This window comes from Branchiostoma floridae, chromosome 11 (assembly GCF_000003815.2).
Source record: "Branchiostoma floridae strain S238N-H82 chromosome 11, Bfl_VNyyK, whole genome shotgun sequence".
NCBI classification, from domain to species: Eukaryota; Metazoa; Chordata; class Leptocardii; order Amphioxiformes; family Branchiostomatidae; genus Branchiostoma; species Branchiostoma floridae.
The window spans coordinates 18511126-18538305 of NC_049989.1; the positions used below are offsets into that span (position 1 = coordinate 18511126).

Below are 27180 nucleotides of genomic sequence, written 5' to 3' on the forward strand. Positions count from 1 at the left end.
AATGTACATAACTATGCATGCTGTATTAACTTGTTGAAGTCTTGCATGAAGCGGCTTAGAAAGTTAGATTAAAATTCGCTTGATTTCTGCAGTAAGGAAGTTTCGATTGACATCCATCACTCTTCTCCAGTGTCCCTAGAATTAACTGGCAGAAAAATTCAATACTTGTACAGCTAGATAAAAAACAAGTCTTAGGACCGTATGCAAATGTCACTTAAATGTTTGACACTAACATAAGTAAGGTCCGGAAGTAATCGCATTTTTAAAAAAAATAATATCCAGTTGTAGAGATTGAATTGTATTTGAATATTGTTCACCTGTATGTCTAACGTATTAATGATGCACACAATCCAATAGATCTACCTGCACAGGACACCCCCGTGTCACAGGGCCTTGTCTCCTGAGCTGCTCCAACACATTGTGCCCCGCCGTTAGCTGGTGCCGGGTTGGTACAGGTTCTGTCCCGGGTCTCCGTACCAGTTCCACACGTCACGCTGCAGGTAGACCAAAAGCTCCAAGCAGACCAGCCACCATCAACTACAGAAAACAAGAAAGCAAGCGTGCAGGTACTGTGTTGTGTCATCGAAGTCTTGCCAGAAAAGGATCAGAGGAGTATGACTAGATGGGTAGAGAAAGAGTATCAACAAAATCTGAGTATATATTCAGTGTGACGGTAAAGGTTTGCTATATGAATGTTTCTCTTTAGTTAAATCATGGCTATCTTGCAGCAATGTGGGATAAAATTACCTGGACAGCTGATTCCAGTATAACAGGTCCTTGTCTCCCGCCCATGTCCAACACATTGTGCCCCACCGTTAGCCGGTGCTGGGTTGGTGCAGGTTCTGTCACGAGTCTCCGTCCCGGTTCCACACGTTACGCTACATCCGGACCACGGGCCCCAAGTGGACCAGCCGCCATCAACTACAGAAAGCAAGCGTGGTTCAGTGAACAGGTGCTGAATTCTGACTTTATGTATTTAAGAGAAGGCCATCAGTTTCAGCTGAACTTAAGTTGCACACAATCGAAACGATGTACCTGGACAGGACACCCCCGTGTCACATGTCCTTGTCTCCTGAGCTGCTCCAACACAGTTCGCCCCGCCGTTGGCTGGAGCTGGGTTATTGCAGGTTCGGTCCCGAGTCTCCGTCCCGGTTCCACATGTCACGCTACATCCCGACCACGGGCCCCAAGCAGACCAGCCGCCGTTTATTATTGGTCCTGAATGTGCAAAAAGAATATGGCATCAACTAGAAGTGTGAAACGGGTCCTGATAAAGTCTGTCAGTTGAGAAAAAAGCAATCAGAATGCTGGGTTTAGATTACATCGGATACTTTTAGTTCCTCAATGGAGAAATATTGACACAAGTGATCTACGGATACAACGGAATCCAAATCCATAACGGTAGGTCCTACATTATGCATTTCAACATAGAAAGCGAGTTATCTACCTGCGCATGGAATATCAGCACAGGACCTGAATTCTCGACTGTCTCCAACACAGCTGGTGCCGCCATTTTCGGGTACAGGGTTGTCGCACGTCCGGTCTCTATACTGAGTCCCCCCGCCACAAGTGACGTCACATGTGGACCACGGGGACCAATTCGACCAGCCTCCGTCAACTAAAGATTAGCAATTGCAACAGTCAATGGAAATCCCTAGACCCTTAAACTCCAGTGACTGGTCGAAATTATGGAAGAAACTTTAGACTACCTACCTTGATTTCTACCAATTAGTTGAGCGTTACCATGTTGCATCATGCTTCCTTGATTGAATGTCATGATCAGTTGAAGAGAATTTAGATAAAGCGTCAGACTTCAAAGTAGTTGGTACATTCACACCAAATTTGAGGATATGTCTAACCTGGTAGGCAGAAGAACCGGACTTCATAGTCATAGCAGGGAGTATGGAATGGGTACCCGGCCTGATCTGTATCATAGCACTCAAATCCAATCAACGGGCCCATCTGTCGGATGGCCTGCCCGGTGTCAGCCAGGGCGACGCCATCGACAGTCTGCACCTGGATGTCACTTGGCTTCTCACAAACTGCTGTAGGGTAGAAACGTCGGATGTCGTCCAGGAGTTCGGAGTCATATCCGCTGACGTTGTCGCTGATGTCAAACCACTGCGTCCACCATCCTGCGGTCTGGGCTAAAGAGAAAGCATCAAAACAGTGAAAAATGTAGATCAAAATGTACCATATGGTTAATCTTTTAAGTAATACCAAAGGATACGATCTATATATGGCCTCATGCTTTAATTATTTTAAAGAGCTTACCGCTCGCTCCCATAAGGAGCGCCACTCCAGCAAAAACAACTCTCCACATCTTCGTTGTCTTGGATCTCTGGGATTGTAGTCTGCGTCCTGGTATTTATGAACTATACATCGTCAACAGATGCCAAACTTCACATGCATGGTAAAGATATACCGCTTTGCAGGATCCTGTTTTTGACAGAATCTACAGATAATTTACATCCGTTTATGTCGTGTGTTATCAACTTCAAACGATTCTATAGTTTAATATAATTAACCAGTGAGAAACGAAACCGCTGTTATTGGCATGTTACCAATGGCTAAGTAACTGATTATCTTACGGAAAGGAAGTCAGCAGTTTTCAAGTTTGTTTTACGCTGGCGAAACCTATTTCAGGATTTAAATATTCTTTATTGCTGGTGGTAAATTGTTTGTCAGTCATATGTGACCCTGACAGGACATAGAGGTACAATCAAATGTCAACAAGATATGGACGCACATACTAAACATTTATGGATTACTGGTAAACAAAAACTTTGAGGTAAAGAGATATATCCTCGTGTCTATGATGTGCCATTTAATGGTTGCTTCTACAGGATTTTATACCATTTATGTCCCAACACCATTACGTTAGTTATGTATTAGGAATGATCTAACCTTGATACTTTTATATTGCCGAACTAATTTACGACAACTAGCTGCAAAGATAAGCTCCTGTCACACACAGCCGCGGGTTCCCGACCATAGGCGGGTTTTTAAATCTAATATAGCTCCCGAGTCTACCCTGTTGACTATTTCCTGGACGTGTGCTGACATCCCAGACCTCCACACAACTGACATGGCACGTACATGTAACAACACACACTGGAGAACAACAGAAGCCGGATTAATATTGAAGCCAACTGTGTACCCCATTTGAAAGTTTAAGCAAATAGCTTAGCTAACAACTCACTTAGATTCCCCTGTTGTTATTTGGGTCGTTATTTGACGCGGTAATGGTTAATCTCGATCTTCATGTCTACCTTGTCCCCCCAACGACCTGGAGGTCAAGGGACTAGGTAGGTAGGTAGGTAATGGTTGTGGGACCGCGTGGCGCAGTGGCAGCATGTCCGGATCTGCACCGAGAGGTTGCGGGTTCGAATCCCGCTGTCGCGCCACCGATCTTGTGCCCTTGGGAAAGGCACTTTACACGACTGTCCCCACTTTACTCAGGTGAAAATGAGTATATGGTGATTTACATCATTCACCATGCCCCGGAGAGGAGATAGGCGCCGCCAGGGGACTAAAATGCCTATTGATACAGCATAACATGTTGTTGTGCTGCCCCTACGGCTAATTGATCAGCCTACGTCTGATTAAAAGGCTATGGGACGAACGAACGAACGAACGTATGTTTGTATGTAGTTGACCAGCATAACTCCAGAATACCTAGATAGATTGCCTTGATACTTGGTACGGTAGGTCTTGATGAGACCTTGAAACGATTAGATTTTGGGGCACCTATCGTGTTGTTATGGTACTACAGCGGGATTTCCGGGTTTGATATCTCGAGTTCTGAACATGCTATAGTCGTGATTTTTTACTGGTAGATAGCACACCCCAGTTTATTTGGGGTTTCAAATGGAGGCGGCACACCCTTGTGTCAAGCGACCATCTCTTCCAGGGAATAATCCTGAAGCAAAATAACTGTATATGGGGTGAAGGGATACTCCGAGGAGTAAGCTATGTACGAGTAAAATGGACGAGTGACATAGTCGTCACAAAAGATAGGAGTGGCCTAAAAGTCAAAGTGGTCAGACTGTTCCCAAACAACCGCCTACATGTGTTACGTGCAAGCAGCGGGCGCGGGGCAAGGTCGTGGGAAGGATGTTGTTGCGGTTGTCAGGCAACGGCCCAACGGAATGAAGCTTTATATTGCGGTTACCAGCTTGGAACGTCACTACACCGCATGGTAAAGATTTTGAAGATATGATTCAGCTTTATCTGTTCCGTAGTTATACTTCCTGGAGGTTATTAAAAGCGTTACATGTCAGTACATGCTTGTTGTGTGGCCAGTAAAATATAGCATATGATAGCATTTATTATCTTTTTTTCAGGTATATCAAAAAGAATCAACAGGTAAATGGAAAAGTATCCTTCTGAGGCAAATGGAGTAAGTATGTACATTGTATTATTCACAAAGCACGAAACACTTTGCTGTGCGCTGCAGCCAATGATAGAGTGGTAAGAAATAAGGCGATTACTTTTGTGCGTACCCCGGCGTCCTTTCAAACATCCAGGCATGCTGCCCTAAGTTTGCATAAGGCGCTCAGGGTGAAACGGAAAACACAGAGAACTTTGGTCTCAGAATGATTGCTAAAAGGGTTCATATTTTAGGATGGGGCTTGTTGTTATTTCTTTCTCCCCTATGTGCATCTTCCGGTGAGTTCTTTGGTGTGGTGTGTGATAAAGGAAATCAGTAAACACCGCTAAGCTTAACTAATACTTGAGTAACCAGAGTAAAATAGCAATAGAAAAACAAGATAGTTAAAACGTAATAGATACAGGTAATTGATGATACGGCCTGGAATAAGCTGTCGTTGGAGTGGTTGTGATATACTGACATGTACTAATATCTATAGGCACATGTGTCTTCCCAAGCAACTTGGAAGGCGACTGGCTCTGTTACTCGCACCCGAGCGGAGCCATAGGTATGGCCGATGCCACTGTTGAGGGTGCGAATATCACCGTTTCCACCTCTGGCTTAACCATGTATCTTGTTTGCGAGGAAACGAAGGCAGACCTCTACCTGCTTAAACAAGTCGTAGACGCTGTTGGACAGCCTACTAATACCGGGTAGGCGTTTTTTTTGTTGAAAAAATAATCTACGTGAAAATCTACATCTGTCTTTGCATGCATGATCTACATGCATCCCCTACAGGAGAGGCGACGTCGCAGATTTAAAACAATTCCCCCCCCCCCAAAAAAAAAACGTAGGAGAATTTTTTTTACGCTTTGCATGTTTTGTTGTCTTTTCGGTCTTAATAAATATGAATCGAGTGCTGCAAAAATCCAGTTCAGGTATCAGCGAGTTCGCAGCGCCATCGCACTTCTAGTGGAATGGAGGCTTATAAAAATGTCGTAAAACATTCTGCTAGACTGCTAGAAGTTGCGATCCTGCTGTGAACTAAAATGGACTTATTAGTTTGAACGTTTGATGTCATAATTACAATATCATGTAAAATTTAAAAGGATTCATCAAGTGAAAAGACAGTGAAACACACAAAGCCTTGACAAACGATATTAATCTATCAAATCCGACAAGCAATTTGTCGAACTTTAGTTGCAGAGATTCGGGATGTAAGGCATTAATCTTTTAAACCAGTAAAAGATAGGTCAACTAATTACAAGGAAAGTCTATGGACTTCAGATAAGACTTTGATTTGAGGAAGCATGGCGGATGTTGCGACACCTTTGTTGAAATTTTATAGCTCGATGTGTTAGTACGTATACTGCATAGTTCTACGTAGGATAGTCTTCTAGTACAAAATTAAGAATAACTATATCAACGGAAATTATCAAACAAACCCACTTATTATCTTCCAGGTACAGGTGTGCAGAAATTGTTGATGTTGATGCAGCAAACTTCTACTACATCAAGCTAGGTACGATGTTAGTTCCTTTTGACACAGACTAAGCTCTATAACTAAGATATACACAGAATAAGGGAGTATTCATCATTTAATCGTCAGAATTGTGCTCAGCAGTAGAAATCATAATACCTCGGTCCAACTTCAAAGCCACATTATCATGCGCTTAGTCCTCATAGCGTATTTGATAGGTTCCGTTTTTATCAAAGTAAAGTAGCAATATATAATTTGTTGCACAAAAGGTTAAGCTTATGTACATACCAGTTTCGTTACATTTGCGACATGATGACGACATGGTTTCAAAGTAAGTGGAACAAGATCGTTATATTGAATTCTTTGGTGTTTTATTACATATAGTGAGAGACTTGGGAAGTGACCCTACACTGAGTTGCACATCTGGTGGGCTTCCGGTGTCGTCTACCCTCGGCTTTGTCGGTAAGTGTCAAGTTTGCCTGAAACGAAATATGTTTTCTTCCTTATGCTACCCGATGCTGCATTTTGTGTGTGTGTGTGTGTTTGGGGGTTGGGGCAGGAATTTGATGTCAGATATTAAAGATTTCACACACTTCTCAGATTGCTAATTGCCTAATTGCTATCTAAAGCAACTTTCCCTCCTGGCCAACGCATGTGTAACCCAGTTGACTGCATTTACGGTCAATACGTTTGTTCCTCAGCAAAGTCTCCCGTGCCGGTCGCATTTCCAGTATTCGGTCAAGGAACAGCTACGTACTCAGTAAACGGAGAGGTTTGCTTCAACCCTGTGTCTTCATACAATGGATGTCTCAACGGGTCTTCGGCATTTGGTCTCTACCCTCAAAACTGCTCAAGTATGTACACGATTTAGTTTCCATATCTTAAATTCATGTCAGTTATACTTCACGTTCGTTCATTAATGAATTCAATAATAAGTTTTTTCTCTTTCATGTTTCAAACAGACCTTGGAGTCCTGCAGCCGGAGTTGGGGAGGCAGTTTGAGTATATAGCGAACTGGACTGAAGATAGAACCAATAAAAAACTCCTCTTGGCCAGAGACAACAACCCCGACACAGGAGGAAGCGACAAGAGTATCCATCAGTGCTTTGTAAGTAATTGTTATTGTTATTGTTATTGGGTATTTTGAATACATTCAGGGGGTAATTAATGTAAAATGGGAAATGTTGGCATTGATTTGATATTCTTGCTTTTCACAATCATCCCTTCACAGTAAAACATTGCATGGCAGTTTAAGTCGGGATTTGAACCACATTGAACATTACACTTTCTTCCTTTATTCTCTTTTGAAAAATTTAATCTCCGAGGATATTCCACGATCCTTCATCTTTAACAGTATCTATTGGTGTGGCTGTTACAGTCATTAGCATCTATTGTGATATTTGAAGTATATCGATAAGCGCTAACCGTAGCTTTAATTGATAAATCTTGGCGTACAGGTGTACGTAGTTGATCCAGACACTGGCGATGCTTTCGTCTCTCTGGCCAGGAATCCCAGATGGCTCTGTAAAGATGAGCAACGAGAGGCATCCTCGGATTCACAAAACATCGAAATGGCTCTGTCAATGACTCGAGGTTGGTAAATATAATAGAAGACGTATAGGTGTACCATTTGTGGTTGTTGTTGAATTTAAATGTGTCTTAAAGTCAAATACTAACATTATAATGTTGAACATTTTCTATGGGATATTGATGTATAATTTTGTTGTTACAGACGCCCGCTGTGCAGGCCATCGATCTTCAGCTTCGGTTCCCGCTGTCCTACTGACGACCGTCTTGCTGTACCTTGTCCTGAACTAGGATAGGAAATATTTTTCACTTTAAATGGTCCCCTTTGGATACAAAATCAAATTTGTGTTCAAAAGTGTGTTCATAAATATGCCAATTCGTAGCATTGTACGTTGTGTGAATTTCGTTTTCATTGTAATAAGTCTGACTGAGTTGAAACGTTTTAGAGGCACGTCGAAAGGTACATTAGATTTGATGAGTTTGCGCTACTGATTGTATACGTTCACAGATCCCTCCAAACAAAGTCTGAAGAACAAAAAGATTGGCTCAGAATTGCGAGCTAATTGTAGTAAACCGCCACTGAGATAGGAAATTTATTTTCATATGGAAAGTCCCATAGAAGCCAACACAAAATACAGGCCTGGGGTAATTAGTGGCGCACACTTCGCCATCCGGTGAGGTCTCCTGCGAGCACTTGCGTCCGGTAGGCCGGTACACAAACAATGAATATGTCGCGAATTAAACGGGTTAATAATGGAACCAACGTCAGCGCACAGCGTAACGACTGGTCCACCTGTGAGGAGCCATATGTAGAATTTAGGAGATTCATTAATTTGAAGAAGAATATGCAGCACCCTGTTTCGAGGTTCGACATAAGTAGCGTCTTCTGAAAAAACAACAACATTCTTTTCCGAACTGTAGTAGCTGCGGTGTGCCCAGTAGCGTATACAACTAGAAAAACTAGTTAACTGTTGTTGCCGACCATACTGCGTCAAATGATATGACTGTTAAATATAAAATCCCCAAAGAGGCGACTAAGCAAGTAAACAGAACATTTTGTCGATATTTAGAAAAGAATCTGTCAACTTTGTACCCCAAACTCAGTAGAAGATGAAGTATACTTTGCAGCGGATTGTTATGTACCTGTTTGCGATAGAAATAAATCTGTTTGCTCCATTGCGAACCATGTATATATTTTGAACACCTCTCTGAGTTCTGCCTCGTCAGTGTTTTTTATACATAATCTTAAGATCTCCTCTGATTCGAAATTTTGAATAAAAGCATTGTATGTGTAGTTGTTCAGTGTGTGCATGCAATACCCATAATTCTAAATAGGAAATGGTTCATGATTTGACAACAAAATTCACAACAGTATACTTCAAGAATTAGCATGGACCACAGTAGCAAGTGCAAAGAGAGCAAGGTGAGAGCGCCGTAGTGTCATATAAAATTTTGAGACCTATTTCTCTCTGCGCTCTGTATTTGGTCGCCGTCACCTGCGCTCGCCGCTTGCTTGCTTGGCGATCCCGTGGCGCTCTGGCCAATTCAAGGTCGCAGAGAGGGCGAGGTGAGAGCGCTGCCAAGTGGAAATGGGTAATCGGGCAAAAATGTATGTTACAAATATTCTCTTTATTAAAGGGAATTCAACATACAATCACAAGGAAATTTTTTTTTTGGAAAAAATAAAACACCTGCTTTTGGAGTTAATTGCATACATGTACCTCTTTCGAAATTATATTAGAGAGAGTAATAGAATAAGAGCAGAACAAAATATGAAATAAAGTAAAATTGCTGTTGATTATAGAATGTTGCTGATATCTCTGTGAAGAATGGAGAACCACTGTGCTGCGAAGGAAAATTGTTTCCCAAGGGCGTGGTCACATAAGTCGTGCGATCCTCGGGCATTTTGGAGGACAAAAGAACTTCGGGCATTTTGGAGGACAAAAATGTACGTTTCATTGATTAAGAAAAAAATATTCAGGAAAGCATGGTCATTTCCTCCTAGAAATAAAGCGAGCATGCTGTTATTAATGTTTTCGTATTGTTTTTGCAATGAAGTTTTTTTGATGAAGTTTTCGTATTGTTTTTGCAAATTAAAAAAAAACATGAGAGGCAAAGTAGTGTACACGTATGAGCATTACGTTATTCAAAATCCTCGTATCATTCAATAAATTAACGGTTGTCGTTACGGCATGCATTCCCGTTCTCAGAAGCACAGTTACAAGATGAAGCTATTACAAGATGAAGTGTCTGCCTCAAAACTCCATGAAAAATATATCTAATTTTAGTGCGCGGCGTAAGGCTTGGAACAAACATCCCGATGTTTACATTACCTCACCACTTTACCACCTCGCCAAGGCAACAGGCTGAATAAAGCAAACAAAGACCGCCGTGTTGGATCACTAAGGTACAAAGTCAACTGTGTACATTTGAACCCTTTGAAAAGCGGACCTTTATTTTGGCGCAGTCAAGACTACGTACATTTTGCAACTACCTCAAGAGACACGTGCAGAGAACTTCGTAAGATCGACCTTGTATGTGTTACAGACGACAGCTTCAGACAGGTAAGACATGTAGATTTGTTTAACATACGTCGGTCACGTTACAAGTGGTCACGCTGTACAAGTCGACATGATTGTTGCAATCTGGCGGCTTGGACGCGAATCGACCACCTAAAAACCTTACAAACTGTCCATTAATTGATATAGTTCTTTAGAAGTTGTTCCCTTAATAACCTATACTACTTTGAAACAGTACCAGAAACCACACCCTAAGGCAAGCTTTTACGATACACGCGTGTATATAACACAACAAGCTCTTGGAAGAAAATATCAGAACAGCTTGCCTTGATTTTTTTTGCATACGACTAGATTTACCCGGTATACGAGTTTTCATGTTGACTCGATCGCAGTTTGCAGGTAAAACAACAAAGCATAGAATCACCTGTGAGTCAACAGCAACCGTGGATGATTAGTTGGATTGACGTCGATATGCTGCCATGGAGTCCAATACGTTATGTTTTTAGTTACAATAGGAAAGGGTACGGTTTGTACGCTGGGAGAACTATGGGCGTCTTAAAGGAAGCATATGTCTCTGGGTTTTGAGATATACAAAGAGGATAATGATTGATCGCCAAACAAGTCGCAGTCGCAAAGTACATAAGCAGTGTGGTTTGTAAATGTTTAACAAAGGCAAAAGAACCAAGCGAGACGCATTGACGATTAATTACACAATTGGTGACGTGGGCGATAAGACCTATTGAACAAGCATACACGTACGATAACAGTCAATGTTGTTGTCCGGCAACAACAGCCAAGGATGGATTGTTGGTCCCCGCGCGTCCCCGCGTTGAAGTTGTTTACATCGGACCCCCTTTCTACTTGACGGTAATCACTAGGAGACTTGGACTCAGCGGCGCCCTGATCCCCTAAGGTCGTTCTAGCGCCGACCATTGAGCGGTCGTTCATTAATCACCCTGAGAAATCGAAGCAATGTTGGCTATCCTTGAGCGCTCCCTGAGAATTCTGATAAATTTCAGGTCGTTCACTGGTCGCAGCCGTGTAGATTGTCAGGTGAAACTGAGGCTCTATCTAATTTACTACAGACAAGATTTACACCAGTCTTTATGAAAAAATACTCGTAGGATAAAGCGGTCATATCTGATTCATTAACGAGTAAGGGAATAATAAACTCGTAGTGATAAACCTGCTTCGAAGCAGTTCCCTTTTCCACCCTTATCTGTCCTTTTCGATGAATTCTATGCGTTTCGCTCAAGTTATTCATACTCCACATGTAATGTAATCGAAATGAATTGCTGAGGTATACCGCAACATCTTGCTTTTCGCAAGTTATTATTAAAGTTTGTCTTCTCTATTGACAGGTGACGAATTTAAGCTATATTTTCAGATGTTATTTCATGAATAGAAATTCTTAGATCTTTTCTTTAATCGGCGAATGTTCTGTTAGATTCGACTAACAATAACCACTCTGGCCGCATGACGATATCACTATGGTAAGAAATCAAAGTGAACGTTTTTCCACCTTAATGAATTACTTCGAATTACTGTCATTGAACAAATAATATTCAGCAAGGGGTACAGTGAACATGTTTCGCTTGACGATATAGGCTTATTGGAAGACTTTTGAAAAGTAATTTCTGTGTAGGAAAGTGTGTAATGATAGATGAATTGGATGTTTTTTGTGTACACAGATACATACACGCAAAAATCCATTTCTAGTCACGGTGTAAAATGTGCTCTATACAATAACACGATGAGTTTTCCGACTAATTCTTACATTGTTTACGCCAGACACTCCAAAAATGAGAAAAATAAACCGAAGGAAAGAAGCAAACAAGCAGACATTATCTGGCGGACCTATTTGTTTTCACCAGCGCGCTTTCGTCAAAGTTCTCAATTTTAGTCTTACAGAAGCCGGTCATTGTGAATTGTGAGGTATTGTACGAGTAAATTTAAAAAAAAGCCCGATTTTCTCGGAAAACAACGAGTAGACGGTAGTATACCTCAGTATACATTCTAACGTGGATCGGCGAGGCTTTCATGGGGGAAGGGGAAGTATTCTTCCGCCCGGGTATTTTTAGCACATTTAGTAGTTTTACGCATGCGGTGGGAGTTTTGCCTGGCCGATTAAACTTCTTCTGTTTAAAACCCCTACCGGGTACGAAATATTACTCCGACTACAGAGAGCTTCATCTACTCCGAAGAGAGACTAGCCATAGTGATAGTGCAACGTATTGCTATATGGCTACCAGATATGCCAAAGCAGCTTATGTTTCATGTAAGCATATTTTCTTAGGCTGCCGTTGTGTAAACAGAACAATGCACAACATCCTAAAGCAGGTCTATTGAGAGGTCGTTAGGGTCCTGCGCTGTTGTTCTGCTTTTATATCGATGACGCTGTCACATTTTTCGGGACTGCTTTTTATACGTACGTATTTTGGAAGGTTAATTCAGCCCTTAGTCTAGTTGGGAATAGCTATAACGTGACGGCACATGTCTTTTAGGTCTAACTACAAAGCTGTGAGTAAGTCGATTTACTGCAATAATATTTTTTTAGATGGACATTGGCTAAAATTAATCTTTTGTGTCTTAGATACCATTTGATGCTACTTTTATATATATATTTCCAGGAATATCTAGCTAAGCTTCAATTTTTATATGCATTAATGGCTTCAGACTGTTATTTATAAACCATGTTTTCAGAAATTGGTGGAATTCTATGTTCAGTGGTTCAAAGGTATATGGGCGATTTTTAATTGTTTATGTCTTTCTAGAGACTTTGAATGATCCTGCGTCCATCTTAATGGACCTATACCTAAACCATTATGGCTAAGTAGAAACAGTAACAATAGTGAGGCCCCTTCTTAATGAATAACCAGTGAGCGACAAGATTTTATGACTTATGACCGTAAAACTGGAATATCAGCCGTGACATAAAGGTAGCATTTGAAAGACTGCATACACTTCCCTAGAAATGAAATTGATTTGAAGTATAAGCGAGAGTTTTTGGTTTCATCAACGTCGCTAAACAGTCAGTGGAACAGACACATATGTACAAACTTTGTTCTTGGTTATGATGTCACTTACAAAGACAGAGTATGGTATTCTTGGTTTCTAGTCAGTTTATTATGAATAGGTGGTTAAAACGTTGCATGCACTTTCACTCAGGTATAGAAAGCAAAGTGGAACCTAATTTCATAAATGATTAGTATTTTTAAAGTGTTATTTGCGACTTTAACCTTATCTGCAGGATACACCTATCTAGTTTGCTGCTCTTGTGTGTTAAGTGTACATCCTACGCGTTCCTAAATCTGTTTCAGCCCCCTATATATACTTGCAACGTGTCATTAACTTGTAGTAAAGCTTTTAGAATTTGTAGAGCTGCTTTTAGAATTTAAACTTCAATTCCTTAGGTCAAACACGGCTAAACCTGGGTTGATTTTGTCTGGTAGATATTCCTCCACTGGGACTGAACTTGTCGATAATGTCACCCATAACTTGGCTACTCGTTTTCACTAAACACCTGGTAGCGTCACGGCGCGGTGCCGTGATGTTAATGTTATCAATACATAGAAAGATTTAAACAACCCTTCTTGGAAGACAGTTGGTCTAGCACTGGCTAAGGCCCCCTTTCCACTTGACGGCGCTCTCATCGCGCTCTCTCTGCGATGGAAAATTGGCCAGAGCGCGGTGAGAGCGCCGCGACGCCAGAAAAGCTGCTCTAGTGGAATCTCTCCGGCGACCCCAGCGCGCTCTCACCGAGACGAAAAACTTAATGTCAGCATCTTTTTATGAGGTAGCAAAGGTTCAAAAGAATACTCAACGAATTTCGGAGACAAAAAACTAATCTCTTGACATATAGTGTATTTTGGTATCTTTGAAGTCATCCTTTTACGTCTTACATAACATTCAAAGTATAAAATCAAGGCTGTAAACAAATCCCAATTTTGGTCACTGTACAGTCACTCAGCCTGAAATATACACGTTTGTCTTGCTGTGTTTTTCTTAAATCTGTCATGTAGCTTGTTCAGCATACTATTTCGTTATCGTGCCACGTTATTAGTGTAAATCATACAACACTGAAACGCTTCGATTTATTGAAAATAGTCTAAATGTACAGATGGAGAACAAGAAAACCTAATGTCATCATGTTGAAATTCAAAATAAGGTGGAAAATGATAAACCTTTGTTTTGTCAAACCTTGGTTATTCCATCTCAGTTTGTTTTATTATATATCATCTGTACATTTTGGATATTTCTCCGGGTTCTGTCTGTGTCAAGTATACTTCTTCACAAACCACAGTTGAGAGCGCAGAGAGAGCGCGGTGAGAGCGCCTTCCTAGCTAAATTGGTATCATAAACCACTGTTGAGTCCTATTGCGCTCGCCGCGCTCGCTGTGCGCTCTGTTGGCGCTCACGGCGCTCGCTGCGCGCTCTCTTGGCGCTCTCTCTGCGCTCATCCTTGGATCGCCGTCCACGGCGCTCTCACGGCGACTGTTTTGAGCAGGTTCAAAACAGTCGCGGAGGTGATGGCGACCATGGCGACCATGGCGCTCCCACCGCGCTCTCTGCGCGCTCCCTTGGTGACCTTGGCGATCCAACCGCGCTCTGACCGCGCTCTTCCCAATTTGAGGTCACAGAGAGAGCGCCGTCCTAGTGGGAAGGGGGTATTAGCTTTGTGGGGGAAGTATCACTTTGTAGGGCATGATTTTTATGTTGATCGCGATTGTCGTCCAAAATGCCGGGCGTTTTATTTGTAGCACGCATATCATTTTACACCAACGTCGTGACGGGGGTATCCTTTATAGTAAAGAGTCTCATCTATATTCTTTAACAATTTTCTACCAAATCGCACCCGGTGTTTAGGACACCTGGGCACGTTGACGGGATTTTCTGAAAGAAGTTAAGGTGGGTTTACACCTGCGAATATTTTCTAGCCGCATGAGTTCCGTTTTGACATTTTTCGACATTTTGACTAATTTCTTCAATACGCGGCCGCACGCACAAGTCGCACCTCAAACGCATCTGAATCGTTTTTAGATAGTTTCACGTACGCAGGCAAACGAAAATATACGCCCAGTTCGCCTGATAGTTTTGGACATGCACAAAACTATCATTCGTACGCAGTTTGGTGGCCAAAACGTTATGGATGCGCAATACAGTGGTCCCATGTCGGTCGGTTGCGCTATGAAGACGCTACATGTTTGCGCTTTATACGCATTAATACGCGAATATCGCGGTATTGCGAGTACATAGCGTTCTTGCAGCGCAGACACAACGCACCATGAGCGACTGTATAACGAATGCACACATAGATGACGATTTAGTACCGTGCGTTCTGCGATCGGGTTGCGCTTACTACGCGTACTGATAGCGTGATCGACGCACCGGGGGATGCAGAGATGGTCACAACTTGCAGGACACCATGAATGTAACTGGTCCCAACAGAGCCTCCAGGGATGGGAAGATGTAGAAGAACCTGCTGAAGCACTGGGTCAATTTGTGTGACACACGTGCCATTTTGTGTAACAGCTATTTGACTTTATTTGCTGATAATAGTACTTTTTTGTGTGTAGAACCACATGATATAAAGGTGCAATATAGAGCCATATCACAACTTTGAAAGAGGGCGTAAGGTTTCATAATTGTTGATAAAGATCTTGAATACGTTTTGTGGTGTGTATGAGTGTGATTTTTATAGTAGTTGAAATACTAAGATGATAGGGGAAATCATTAAGGACAAAGTGAAAACAAACACAATCTTAACAGTGCACATAATTTTTTAAGGTAAATGATGGCCCACATTACTGTAAAAGTACAGTGTCGCTGCTTCACTGCTTCGCAAATAAAAAAATATCTTCACTGTTTACTTGTCAATGTTCTACTTGCACTGCCTGTAAACAAAAGCATACGTAGTACAAAGTGTTCTTCTAACAAAAATACTCTATTGGCAATGCTCGCAAACAAAAGTATATGTAACAGAAACTGCTCCTCTGACACATGCGTTTGGAATGCAGTTAGCACCAGGTGCGTCAGGCATGCGGTCGGTAGACGTTGTGTGCGTCCGGAATACGCCCAACATACGTACCCCATACGCATCTATTCGCAGTACGAAAAATTCTGTTGCGCATTTAAGATGCAATTATACGCACCTCATGCGAAATGGAAACGCTGAAGTCGTAATTCAAACGCCAGATGGGCTCGACGTACAATTTGATTTATTCCAAAAAAATTCCAAATGTTGGGCGTGCGGCCGCGTATTGACAAAATTTCATGCGGAAATCATGCGCACTTGAAAATATACGCAGGTGTGACCCCACCTTTAGGTGGGAGTGTACGTATCGTGGTTCGATTACACTCTTTCTCGACATTCATACGGCCTGTGATTATAAAATTTTAGGAATATCTGGCTTCAAGGTACAAGAATTTTCATGATATTGTTCTCTGTATTTACGCCTTACAATATACTAGTTCATTTAATTTTCTTTAAGTAGATGCAGCAAATGACATTCCGATAGATGCTGAATATTACCTATCATGTTTGAATATTAATCGAGTACAGAATTTCCCGAACTTCAACGAATTTGCTCAGTTCTATAGCTAATCTAAGATATTAATATTCTTGGATATGCATGAACATATTCATAAGATGCCAATGATACTCTGCATGTTATTTTCCATTGCAAGAGTAGGAGTGTTAAGATGAGACTAATTAACTAATGTTTATGCTGTGCATGTAGAGAATACTTTACACAAATTGCCCCTACTGATAAATGTGTTTTATAACGTACAACTGTACAGTATATACACAATACCAAAGGTGACGATGACGACATGAATGTTATTGAGATGAAACATTATTACACATGATTTTTATTAACGGCAAGACAAACTGATCGAGCATATATAGATGGCAACAGTTGTTGATTTGGATAAAAACTATCCTTGAATAAAGGGTGCTCTAACAGCTTGCCGCTGAGTGTTTGCATGTGCGTTTATCTGATATCAAATATGCTGCTATAGGTGGTGTGACCTTAGGCAAGTAAACACTTGCCTGTATAAAGCCTTGTCACTCAGACTGACTCAACCTATGTCTATAACAACAGATCATGAACGGAACTGTTTCTTTGCTTTGTTTCCTTGTGAATTCATCAAATCACTTTCATCTAGACATTTTACTGGAAAAACCTTTGCTAGTTTTTTAGTATACATTTTCATACGTCGATAACATGGCAGCCCAGGGAAATTGGGGCAGCTGTTTGAGCGCACTATCAATGTGTGAAGTATTTTACGAATTGGACGCTGTGTAATCAAGCTGGACGAATAATTTTACCCGTCGGGATTTTTTTCTAGTTAAAGCCATGTTAGGTTCCAATCTAAGGACACGGTTTTAGTCATATATACAGTTATTTAACCATTTTGCAATAAACTTGATTGTTTTCAGTCATGATGTCTCCACCAGGAAGCTTCCAGCAGCTTGTGATCTTCATTCAACTTCTTCAATTTACGGGAGGACAATGTGAGTATAGTCTAGATTTTTCTAGAAGGAATTCCCAAAATAATCATTATGGTAATAGGAAAATGCCTGTACTTATCTTACCAATGCCAAAACCTTGTTTTCAACATTGCCCAGTTCATTGTGGAGTTATACGTCTGCGATGCAAGTGTAATAAACAGCGATTTCTATATACACTGTGTGTTGTTTTCCAGCAATTGAACACCCCCTCCCTTGTGACTTTGAGGATGAGAAGCCATGTTTCTGGGCTCAGATGCGTGATGACGACTTTGACTGGACACGTCAGAGCGGACCGTCAGGATTTCGAACGGGTCCACAGACAGATCATACATATGGAAATGGTGAGTAAATGTATATCGATATTTTTTTTCTGACTGTAACCTCGCTGCGACTGTCCAACTACCTAACGTGCCTAATGAATTCCATATATGAAAACCGAATCTTTGTACACTTTATGTGTTTTGTTGTAGTTTTCTTATTCATACCTTACATTGAGCATGATATATCAAATTGATAAAGCAAGTCACGGCGCGATTGTTGTTCAGTGGAAAGGAGGTACTTAAGACCATTTGCACCAGACGGCTATCGCTGAGTGACCGTTGAACTATGTGCGACCAAAATTTTGATATTTTGTGTGACCCATCATTTCATACTAGGAAGATGATGCACGATGCAAGACATACGGAACGTCTATATCATCCATTCATTTATCAAACACTCTCAAAATCCGCTACATTAACAAATTTCTTTTTCTCAGATACCGGACATTACATGTTCATAGAGACATCAGCACCAAGACAGCTTGATGATGTTGCAAGACTGATAGGACCTGTAATCACACCTTCCGCAACAGAACAGTGCAAAGTAAGTATCTGTCATACTACAACATAGATGTTTGGAGCCAAGTCGTGATATGACAAGGACATTTTCATGTAATGATATAAATCTACATTCTGTATGTAGTTTTTGTCAACTTTTGAAGACATCTTTATGTTGCAACTTCAATGTTTTCTCAAAATAAAGATAACCTGTTCTATTTTCATTAAACGTAGATGGTGATCCATTATCACATGGACGGATCTACTATTGGTCTCCTTGCTGTTTACAAACGGCAGTATTCGGACAATAGTGAGTCTCTTCTGTGGAGCGACTTTGTGGACTACAATGATGTGTGGCAACAACGAGAGACAGTGTTGACAGGACCGCAGCCGTTTCAGGTATCGCACGTTTGCCTTTTGTTTCGCATGATGATCCGTTAATCAAGAATGAAAAAAAGATCAGGAGGCTTCCACATCTTCGCACTAATATGATTTCATTCACTATGACATAATGATAGTTAATACATCTGTATGGTGGTTGAAAAAAATATTCAATAGAGTATGTGTTAGGTCATCCAACCATATCATAACCATATCACCATGCGCACGTTTTGAAGGTTCTAAAATCTATTATTTAGGTCATCATTGAAGGTCTACGTGGTACCGGAAACTATGGTGACATCGCCGTCGATGACATAACATTTTCACCAGGATGTTTCAAAGAGGGTAAGTGCTCAGCTTTTCTTCTTTTCAATGAGTAGAAAATGCTGATGTAAGAAAAACGCACACACAAAACATCATGCACACCCATGCAAACACACAACCGCACTACGCACCAAGTACATAGATCCATAGAAATTATTATTAGCAATGTGGCTTCCATCTTTTATCTCTTTCTCTTAGATCTATCTATATCTACCTTGAAAAGGTGCCTACTTATTCAAGATCAACCTATAGATGGATAGATGCAATGATCAACCAACCGAGAAGTAAGTCTCGTTAATAAGCAAATTTTTCCGACAGAGGAGGGATCCCTACGAATGGTTTACGCGTCGAACTCCTTCTATGAGGGGAGACTGGAAATCTTCCACAACAGCCGCTGGGGGACTATCTGCGAGACGGGATGGACTCAAGCTTCTTCCAGAACGGCGTGCCGTCAGCTTGGCTACATGGAAGCCAACCCAGCGACAGCTGCTTTACCGGGAACCGGCAGCGCACCCATCGCCCTGAGCAACGTCGTCTGTACCGGAACAGAAAACTCTCTAACAGACTGTACCAACAACGGATGGGGAAATACCGGCAGCTGCACACACGCAGATGATGTAGTAGTGAGATGCAGTGGTAAGTTTTATTTATTTAGTAAGATATTTGAAACAGTCAGAATGCTGTTTATGGCTTATACTTTAAGTCCTAAAAGTGTAGTAATGCCCAAAAAGCTGCTTGGAAGTCTGTCTGGTGTAACGTGTTTCATCGGATAGGAAATAAGTAGCTGTGGTGACTGTAACGTTGTCTATTCCTTGTGCCTAGGGTATCGAAAGGAATGCCAGTACAACGAGTTTACCTGTGCCAACGAGGACTGCATTCCGTCTGGCCTTGACTGTGACTTCACATCGAATTGTCGAGACAACAGCGACGAAGATTCTTGTTGTGAGTGAACGTATATGATTCCATTCTACACTCCGTATGATAAGCTGGAAAGTCTTAGTACTGTATATGTACAGTAATTTTGTTTACTATATATCAAAGAAAAACTTAAATATCTAAATGCCACTGATAGATTCAATACAGTTTACTGTAGTAGAAGTAACTTTGTATTTCTGGTGTACTCAAACATTGCGCAAGATAAAGTAACTATTCCCACGCCCACTCATGTAAAAAGAACAGGGAAGAAGTTAAATCTTTCAGCTTAGCATAACAATCTTTTGTAACATTCATTGTTGTTTGTACTTCTCTTTATGTTTGTTGCATATTTGTGAAGTCATGCGACTCGCGACCTGTACCAAGCCCCCCGGGGCATAAAGGTCCTTCATTATCATATACTCCATGTGTTAATAATTGATAGTTTTATTCAGTATACAAAAATCAACTATATCTGTACAGCTCTGTTTCCCGGGAGATGTGACTTTCAGTACGGCCTTTGCGACTGGATCCAGCCCAAAAATGACGACTTTGATTGGAACCGTGTGAGAGGGCGTGAAACGGCTATCAACATTCAAGATCACAACGGAGACCAAGGTACGAGTTTAGTCGAAGTTAGTTTATACCAGAAATATTGGGTGAAAAGTGATACATTTCGCTGCCATGTATTGGTCAGAAGAAAAAAATAATACTTTTTTATTGCTCAATTTTAGATGGATTCTTGCTGTATATGGATGCTGCACTTCCCAGGCAACAGGACGACAAAACAAGGCTAATATTGCCACAGTCATTCAAGCCAACAAATAATGGAAATTGCATCGTGAGTACCAATTCATAAATTCATTACCATATCACGTATCATTATCCATATAAAAACTTTGTAGTCGACCTTGTTATGGTGCCATTCTTGGCCATTTCATTTCTTATTAAACTATATTGACCTTGATTGTTTTTCTTTGAAACAAACTCTAAATGAGGATACATTGTCTCTTTCTTTATAGATTCGATTCTACCACTACATGTCTGGAAGAGACGTTGGAAGACTAACACTGTACATCAGCGACATAAACGGAAAGACACAGCTTTGGGAGGGAAGTCTGCCGGCAGCGACATGGGAAAGAGAGGCGGTTGAACTGCAGTCTAACGTGCCATTCCAGGTAGATAATATCCTACTGATAGTTTGACAAGCGGCCCAATGTCTGTGAGATAAGAATTAGTGATCACCCACTAGAGATTAAAAGGGCGTTATAAAAAGCTGCCAGTTCAGGAGAGACTGCCCAAATATTGTGCAACATTTATTTGTTATTAACTGCCCTCACTATGAGGACGAAAGAAACATTTTTAAACAATTAAAACAATATTCTCCAGGTTTCAACAGCTAGAGGACACATTTCTACTGAAGTCACAAAACCCACTAATCATGAAAAATGTAACTCCTCATCAGCCAATGCCTCCACAGAAGAATCAACACCCTAGTAATAATGTAGAAACATGAGATAGATATCTTTAATAAAGTTGACACTTTCTACCTTATTTACTGTTTGTACCCTTGCCATTAGCCTACGGCCATGGATTTGCGATTGGTATATGATAATATGGGCATGACGTTATTATTTGTGTTGAGGCTAACAGTCATACACAAAACGACTACACAGGTAAGAAAATGATGTGAAGACTGTATTATTATTAGGCATGGTGCATCCGTGACGAACCTTTCCTTCCAGACTTGCACATTTCTTACTGGCAAATTGATTGTTTGTCTAACTACAGGTACTCTTTGAAGGCACAGTTGGAACATCGCATCTAGGCCACATTGCCCTAGACGACATATCACTAACTACTGGCTGTCAGTTTGAAGGTATGTTGCATGGATTCATGTACAAGCAAACATTTCGTTCAATTATCTATGTGTCAAGGCAAACATCTTTTTGCAAAGGGAGGGCAGACTGTCACAGTGTCATTGTCAGTATTGGTCCCCGTATCGATTAGTATTGATCTTACTGTCCTTTTCCCACCAGACGGTGATCACTGAGCTACAGTAAAGCGACCAGAATTGCATCTGAGTGACCCTGAAGGCAGAAATTTCTATTAGCGCGTGCATGTAGTGTGCTCGATGGCGATTAGGGTGAATGGAAACTTATTTTGCTTAGAAAAATTTGTGCCCTTATGCCTGAGTTGGATGTGAACGTTAAAGCTTTATACCGACTGATTGTGCCCAATAAACATGGACTAGGGATACCACTGAGGGAATAAGACCCAAGTGGTGCGATCAGGTTGATTTTTGCAGGCTGGAGGTCAAAGTTCAGGTTGTTCTCTGTTTGTGGACGTTTAAAGTTTAAAGAATTAGCAAAATGGGCTTTAAGTGTTGGACATTTTAGCTATCCTATCAAGAGGAGTTTTCATAGACTGTTAGTCATAGGGGTGAGGCTCCCGTTTCTAGTGTTTATCTGTATAGAATTCATAGTAGAGCGTAGATGGAAGGCATGCGGCGGATGCAACATTATAACGAAACACACAAAACGTAAAAAGGTTTGCTCTTTATCAAATAGGTTCCTTTAGCGAGCTATCATGTCGATTGCAGTGCGGGCGCAGCTTCTAGTGGGAAGGGGGTTTAATAGATTTCAATGTTTGATATCTTAACAGACAGCGCATGTAGTCTGACTGGGCCCACATTTACCTGCACGAGTGGGGAGTGTGTGTCCAAGGAACATCTGTGTGACTTCAACCACAACTGCGTCGATGGATCAGACGAGGATGATTGCAACTATGGTACGTTCTGTCGTTCAGACCATATATTTAAGGGGTGAGCAAGTACTGCACCGATTGCATACAGTCTTTATCTAAATGTAATCGGTAAAACTAAAGAATCACTATTGGTTATGCAGATCAAAGAGGAGACGTGGCTGTCCATTTTGTTACAAATTAAGGATGCGGTGTTAATTGAATGTATAATGATGATCACTAAATAAAGATAAAACCACAGAAAGCAAGAGAATCTATGATGTTAGTATTACAGGGCGTTGTGCCACATTCTCAGTCCGCCACGTAACACAAGTCATTGCGTAGAATATAGGATTCTTAGGTAGAGTTAAAGAAAAAAGAAATACATAGCGTCGGTATAAATCAGTGGCTTGCGTGACTTAAGTATGGGTTTACATTAGATCCTGGCCGCTGTGACTTCGAGACAGACCTCTGCAACTGGAATCAGAGCGACCAAGACAACTTTGACTTTCAGCGCGGTCAAGGATCGACAGACACGTCCTACACGGGTCCACAGACGGACCATACCAAAGGAAATGCAAGAGGTATTCTCGTTTAGTTACATAACAATAATGCATCTTTCCTTGTCTTAAAAAACAGCCTTTCCAGGCCACATTTCTATGTCAATGGGCTCTGGACATGAACTGATCTCTAAGCTCTATATGCAATATATACTTTTCTGACACAAAACAATGCAAAACATGGTGGTGCATTCCTTCGTAAAGTAATGAAACGTCGTCGATCTTTTCAGGACATTACGTCTTCATCGACTCTTCAGGACATCAAATTAACCACAAAGCACGGCTTGTCAGCTATGACTTACCTGCCTCAGACACGTGCAAGGTAAAGGGAGCTTGTGGGTTTTATTGGGAGACCTATTCTACTGGGTATTGAAACTATCTGAAAACTGTAAGCAGTTAAAAAAACTACGCGATTATAGCATTAACGTTATATGGAAACTGTATTTAATACGTACAATGATTTATTAATCTAAACTTTGTCATTATCAGCTAAGATTAGTCTGCTTCGAAGATGTCCAAGAATAGTAGGAATCACAGGATTTACTATTTCTAATAATCGGTAGAATTTCACTTAGAACGGCTGCGTGTTTTCCCGTAGTTCCGTCTATACTACCACATGTTTGGGAGTGGAGTTGGCAGTCTGATTGTCTCCAAAAGAGATCTGGCATCAGGCAGAGTACAAGAGTTGTGGAGAACAACGGGTGATCAAGGCTTCCAGTGGCTCTTCGCTTCTGTCGACGTTGGTGGACCCAACAAATATCAGGTTTGTGATTGTATGGCATGATATTTGGAAATATATTACATTTAGAAACTGTCTTGTAGTACTTGTATCGCCAATATAAGAAACCCAAATGTATGTCTACATAATCAAGAATCAAAACTGTTACTATAAGAAAATGCATTTAGTATGGAACATTTATATCTAACAGAGATTGTTAGCTGCTAATTTTCATGCTTTCTCTTAAGATTTAATTCCTTGATCAATACACTTATTTGTTTAGTCAGCCAAGTAATGTCTTTTGTTTTCTTTGGTATTAGGTGCTGATTGAGGCAACAGTTGTGGGGCATGAACAAGGGGATATTGCAATCGACGACTTGTCCTTCACAAACGATTGTTACTCTGGTATGTAGTAATCATGTACTTTTAAGATTTGAATTCCAGTACATACAAACCTAACTAGATTTACAGCGTGTTGGGATTAATAATTCATACATTGGAACTATCGATTAACTACTTTTTGATTGTTGGCAGAAACTCTTTGTATATGACAAATGAATTACGGTGATATATGTAAGTTTAAGAACATTGCTGGCACAATGTCTGGTGGTAAATTTGTTGAATTATCCCGTCTTGTAACTTTTACCCTCTCACTTCTTCTTTGAATTTTTAAAGAAGCAATATGTTCATCTTTAAATGTCTTACTCAAAAGACAGTGGAAAAGCTTTGTCTCAAACAGGTGGCGGTCTAAGCAGCTCTTAACTGGTGACTTTTGCTGACTTTCATGATACATGACAACTCGGCCCCTGAAGTGCAACCAATTGTTATAATAAACTTTTTAATTACTGTTTATAGATAGGCTTTTTACTTACTGTTTTGATGAATTGATAAATTTGTTAACCTAAAAATCAAAGGATCATAGATATAAATGGTCAAAAACTAAATCTGTACAAAATGAACGCCAATGCAAAGTTTATTTCCTACGCACGCATTAGTCTTTCAAGATCTTTACACAATATGGGTCTATATCTTTCTCGTGTAGAAGAGCAAAGCAGTACAGACTCACTCAAGACATCCCCCGCGCCGACTGTGACCCTTCAATGTAAGCATTCAGTACAACACGTGCAGTGCGGGTCACAAAGTCATGTCTTTGCTCTCATCATCTATTGGGTCTTTACAGCATAGTTTACAATAAGCATAGTGAATAGCTCTATCATCCTGGACTGTACACCTTCCTTGTGGCTATTATAACACGTTGTATTATATTAGTCTAGAGGAGCATCAGCTAGGCAGTCACAAAATGGTTAGAGTAATATTATGACAAAAGGAGATATTCCATATCGTATATGATGTATAGCTTATGTTGGTCTTATGTATATGCATGTAGTGGGTTCTCTCAGTAAACATTGTGGAAAACTACAAGTTCAAAGACCCAATGGCATGATGAGAGTGAAAAACCTGTCTTTGTAACCATGTTGTACTCAACGCTACAAAATTCATTGCCCTGTAATTGTACCATTGCTATTACGTAAACCTGCAAAGATCCTTTAAGCAATCAGCTCACTTTTTAAGCATTTTCTCTTGATAAAGTGGACAAATGCAAGACATTGCTAGGTAAATGTATAAATTTGTGTCCAAGCTAATCTAACATTGATAAACCACTAATGCAATCCCAATATTTGCTATAGGGAAGCAATATCAACAAGATCAACAAACAGTAAGAAGAATATCTAATCTAGGAGAAAACTATTTCTCTTTTTGTACTAATTGCAGGGACAGGGCAGAACAAGCCTTGGCTGGTGCCTGTGATTGCTGGTGTAGTATGTGCCAGCGTCGTGGTGCTTATACTGGTAGGGCTTGGAGTGTACCTATATAGAAGGAAGCACAAGCGGCTTAATGACGCGTAAGTGTGTAATTTACATCTTTTGTTTGTTTTCTTTTGATCACAAAAAAATCCAGTCAGCTTGCTTGTTCCATAATGCTCGTAGGGGGATATGTAAGGGCCAGACAAAAATATAACAAAGAGAAAGATTACATGATTTGATGCTGATAAATCCGTAAAATTTGTTTCGAGTAAATGAAAAAAGATACATAAAAGAGAAAGAGATTCTAGGTTTCCGTCTTTGCATGTACCGAATGCTAGAATTTAAAAAATAATAATCTGGAAATCTGGAATAATATTTAGCTTCAGTTAGGAATGTGTAACATGAGATTATAAAGACCGCATGTGCAGCGTCTTTCAGATTTTTTTTTCATACAGGCAAGCTAGTTTGCCCTTAGTTTTATCACAGCGATAAAGCTATTTCTGCTTTCACTTTCAACAGAGAACCCATCATCTACCAGAATCAGTCGAATCCCAGGACTCAACACAGCGCACAGGAGAGTATGGAGATGGAACAGCAGATGCATCCCTCAAGCCCACCCCCACCTTACTCTGAAGCACAGACAACCTACTCCGATAGTGAGAGAATTCTTCTAAATTTGAAATAAGAATTTTGCATCTTTCATAGGCTAAAGATAAAACAATGTTCATGCATAAATATTTTGATATTTTTCTTCCTTTCATAGATAGTTATAGTCAGCACTTTGCTATGCAATATGTGCACATTTTGTATGTTAAAAGTGTAGTGATGACACGAAGAAGAGATGAAGCTTAGTAAAGCTTTAACTCTTTTCAGGATATCCAACCAAGGGGATGATGACAAGTGACCGGGTTTCAACACCAGGTTCCAGACCGGAAACACCATTGACGAATGTCCACGTACATTAATTTGCAAACAAATAAATGAAATCAATGTCACGACAAAGGGATCATTTGACCATTTCAAAACATTTATTAAAATACTCTTCATCCCTGTTCAAACTACCGTAAATTAGTTGAGGCTATAGCAAACATAGCCCTTTTTAAGTAAACCGTATTCTTATTAAACATTCTCTTGTTTCATAGCATTTCAATAGCTTGTAAGAAAGCCTTGCTGTCTTGTGTTTTGTGCTTACTCAAAAGTCCCGTTATCTGGTTTCATAATGTAATATATCAGAGATCTACAGTAATTTGATTATACAGATGTCGATACTTTGTAAAAATAGTAATTTTCAATCGTCAAATTTAAGCTAAAAACCTTTGTATTTTCTTTGTTTCGAGAAATAAACTTTTATGCTGCATGTTGTGTTTTCATGTTTTTACTGATATTTAAGGAACATAGCAAGTTCCCCTTGCATAAAGTTAACCCTTGGCAAACTAAGCTTACAGCATCCGTCTGCACTGAATGAAGCATACGTTCATATATCCAGGGTTACCAAGCAAACTGTGA

General features: G+C 40.5%; 2 protein-coding genes and 1 long non-coding RNA gene across 4 annotated transcripts in view; 2 read left to right on the top strand and 1 right to left on the bottom strand.

Annotated features, from left to right (window-relative positions):
• Window positions 1–1962, bottom strand: part of LOC118425311 (cartilage intermediate layer protein 2-like) — an 8153-nt gene extending 6191 nt beyond the window's left edge. Inside the window, exons 1-5 of the mRNA XM_035834118.1 lie at window positions 1860–1962; window positions 1448–1618; window positions 1036–1218; window positions 748–921; window positions 364–537 (exon numbers count right to left, since the gene is read on the bottom strand). Coding sequence (XP_035690011.1) covers window positions 364–537; window positions 748–921; window positions 1036–1218; window positions 1448–1618; window positions 1860–1962 — 805 coding nt within the window. The remainder of the gene's footprint in view (window positions 1–363; window positions 538–747; window positions 922–1035; window positions 1219–1447; window positions 1619–1859) is intronic.
• A 4609-nt stretch (window positions 1963–6571) lies between these two features.
• On the top strand, window positions 6572–7439 carry LOC118426415. Its single transcript, XR_004832391.1, has 3 exons — window positions 6572–6706; window positions 6815–6960; window positions 7310–7439. It is a non-coding gene; the product is annotated as an uncharacterized LOC118426415 (long non-coding RNA).
• Window positions 7440–9811: 2372 nt separating this feature from the next.
• On the top strand, window positions 9812–27036 carry LOC118426412 (MAM and LDL-receptor class A domain-containing protein 2-like). Of its 2 annotated transcripts, XM_035835783.1 has the most exons (21): window positions 9812–9943; window positions 17343–17417; window positions 17609–17755; window positions 18172–18278; window positions 18467–18631; window positions 18871–18958; window positions 19256–19573; window positions 19760–19879; window positions 20333–20467; window positions 20584–20690; window positions 20872–21027; window positions 21641–21728; window positions 22514–22639; window positions 23032–23175; window positions 23382–23473; window positions 23750–23914; window positions 24190–24274; window positions 24912–24971; window positions 25643–25772; window positions 26194–26330; window positions 26548–27036. In XM_035835783.1, exons 1-21 carry the CDS (start codon window positions 9916–9918, stop codon window positions 26637–26639), a joined length of 2565 nt encoding a protein of 854 aa, XP_035691676.1. In that variant the 5' UTR covers window positions 9812–9915; the 3' UTR covers window positions 26640–27036. The 2 variants fall into 2 exon arrangements, with proteins under 2 accessions (XP_035691676.1, XP_035691677.1); XM_035835784.1 differs by lacking the exon at window positions 24912–24971.
• The last annotated feature ends 144 nt before the right edge of the window (window positions 27037–27180 follow it).

Bases quoted from the DNA above. Each gene is read 5' to 3' on its own strand.
- LOC118426412 (XM_035835783.1), top strand. From the start codon at position 9,916: ATGTGTTACAGACGACAGCTTCAGACAG. The intron at 21,028-21,640 runs GTAGATAATATC...GTCTAACTACAG, and splicing joins AGTCTAACGTGCCATTCCAG to GTACTCTTTGAAGGCACAGT. The intron at 24,275-24,911 runs GTATGTAGTAAT...TTTCTCGTGTAG, and splicing joins CACAAACGATTGTTACTCTG to AAGAGCAAAGCAGTACAGAC.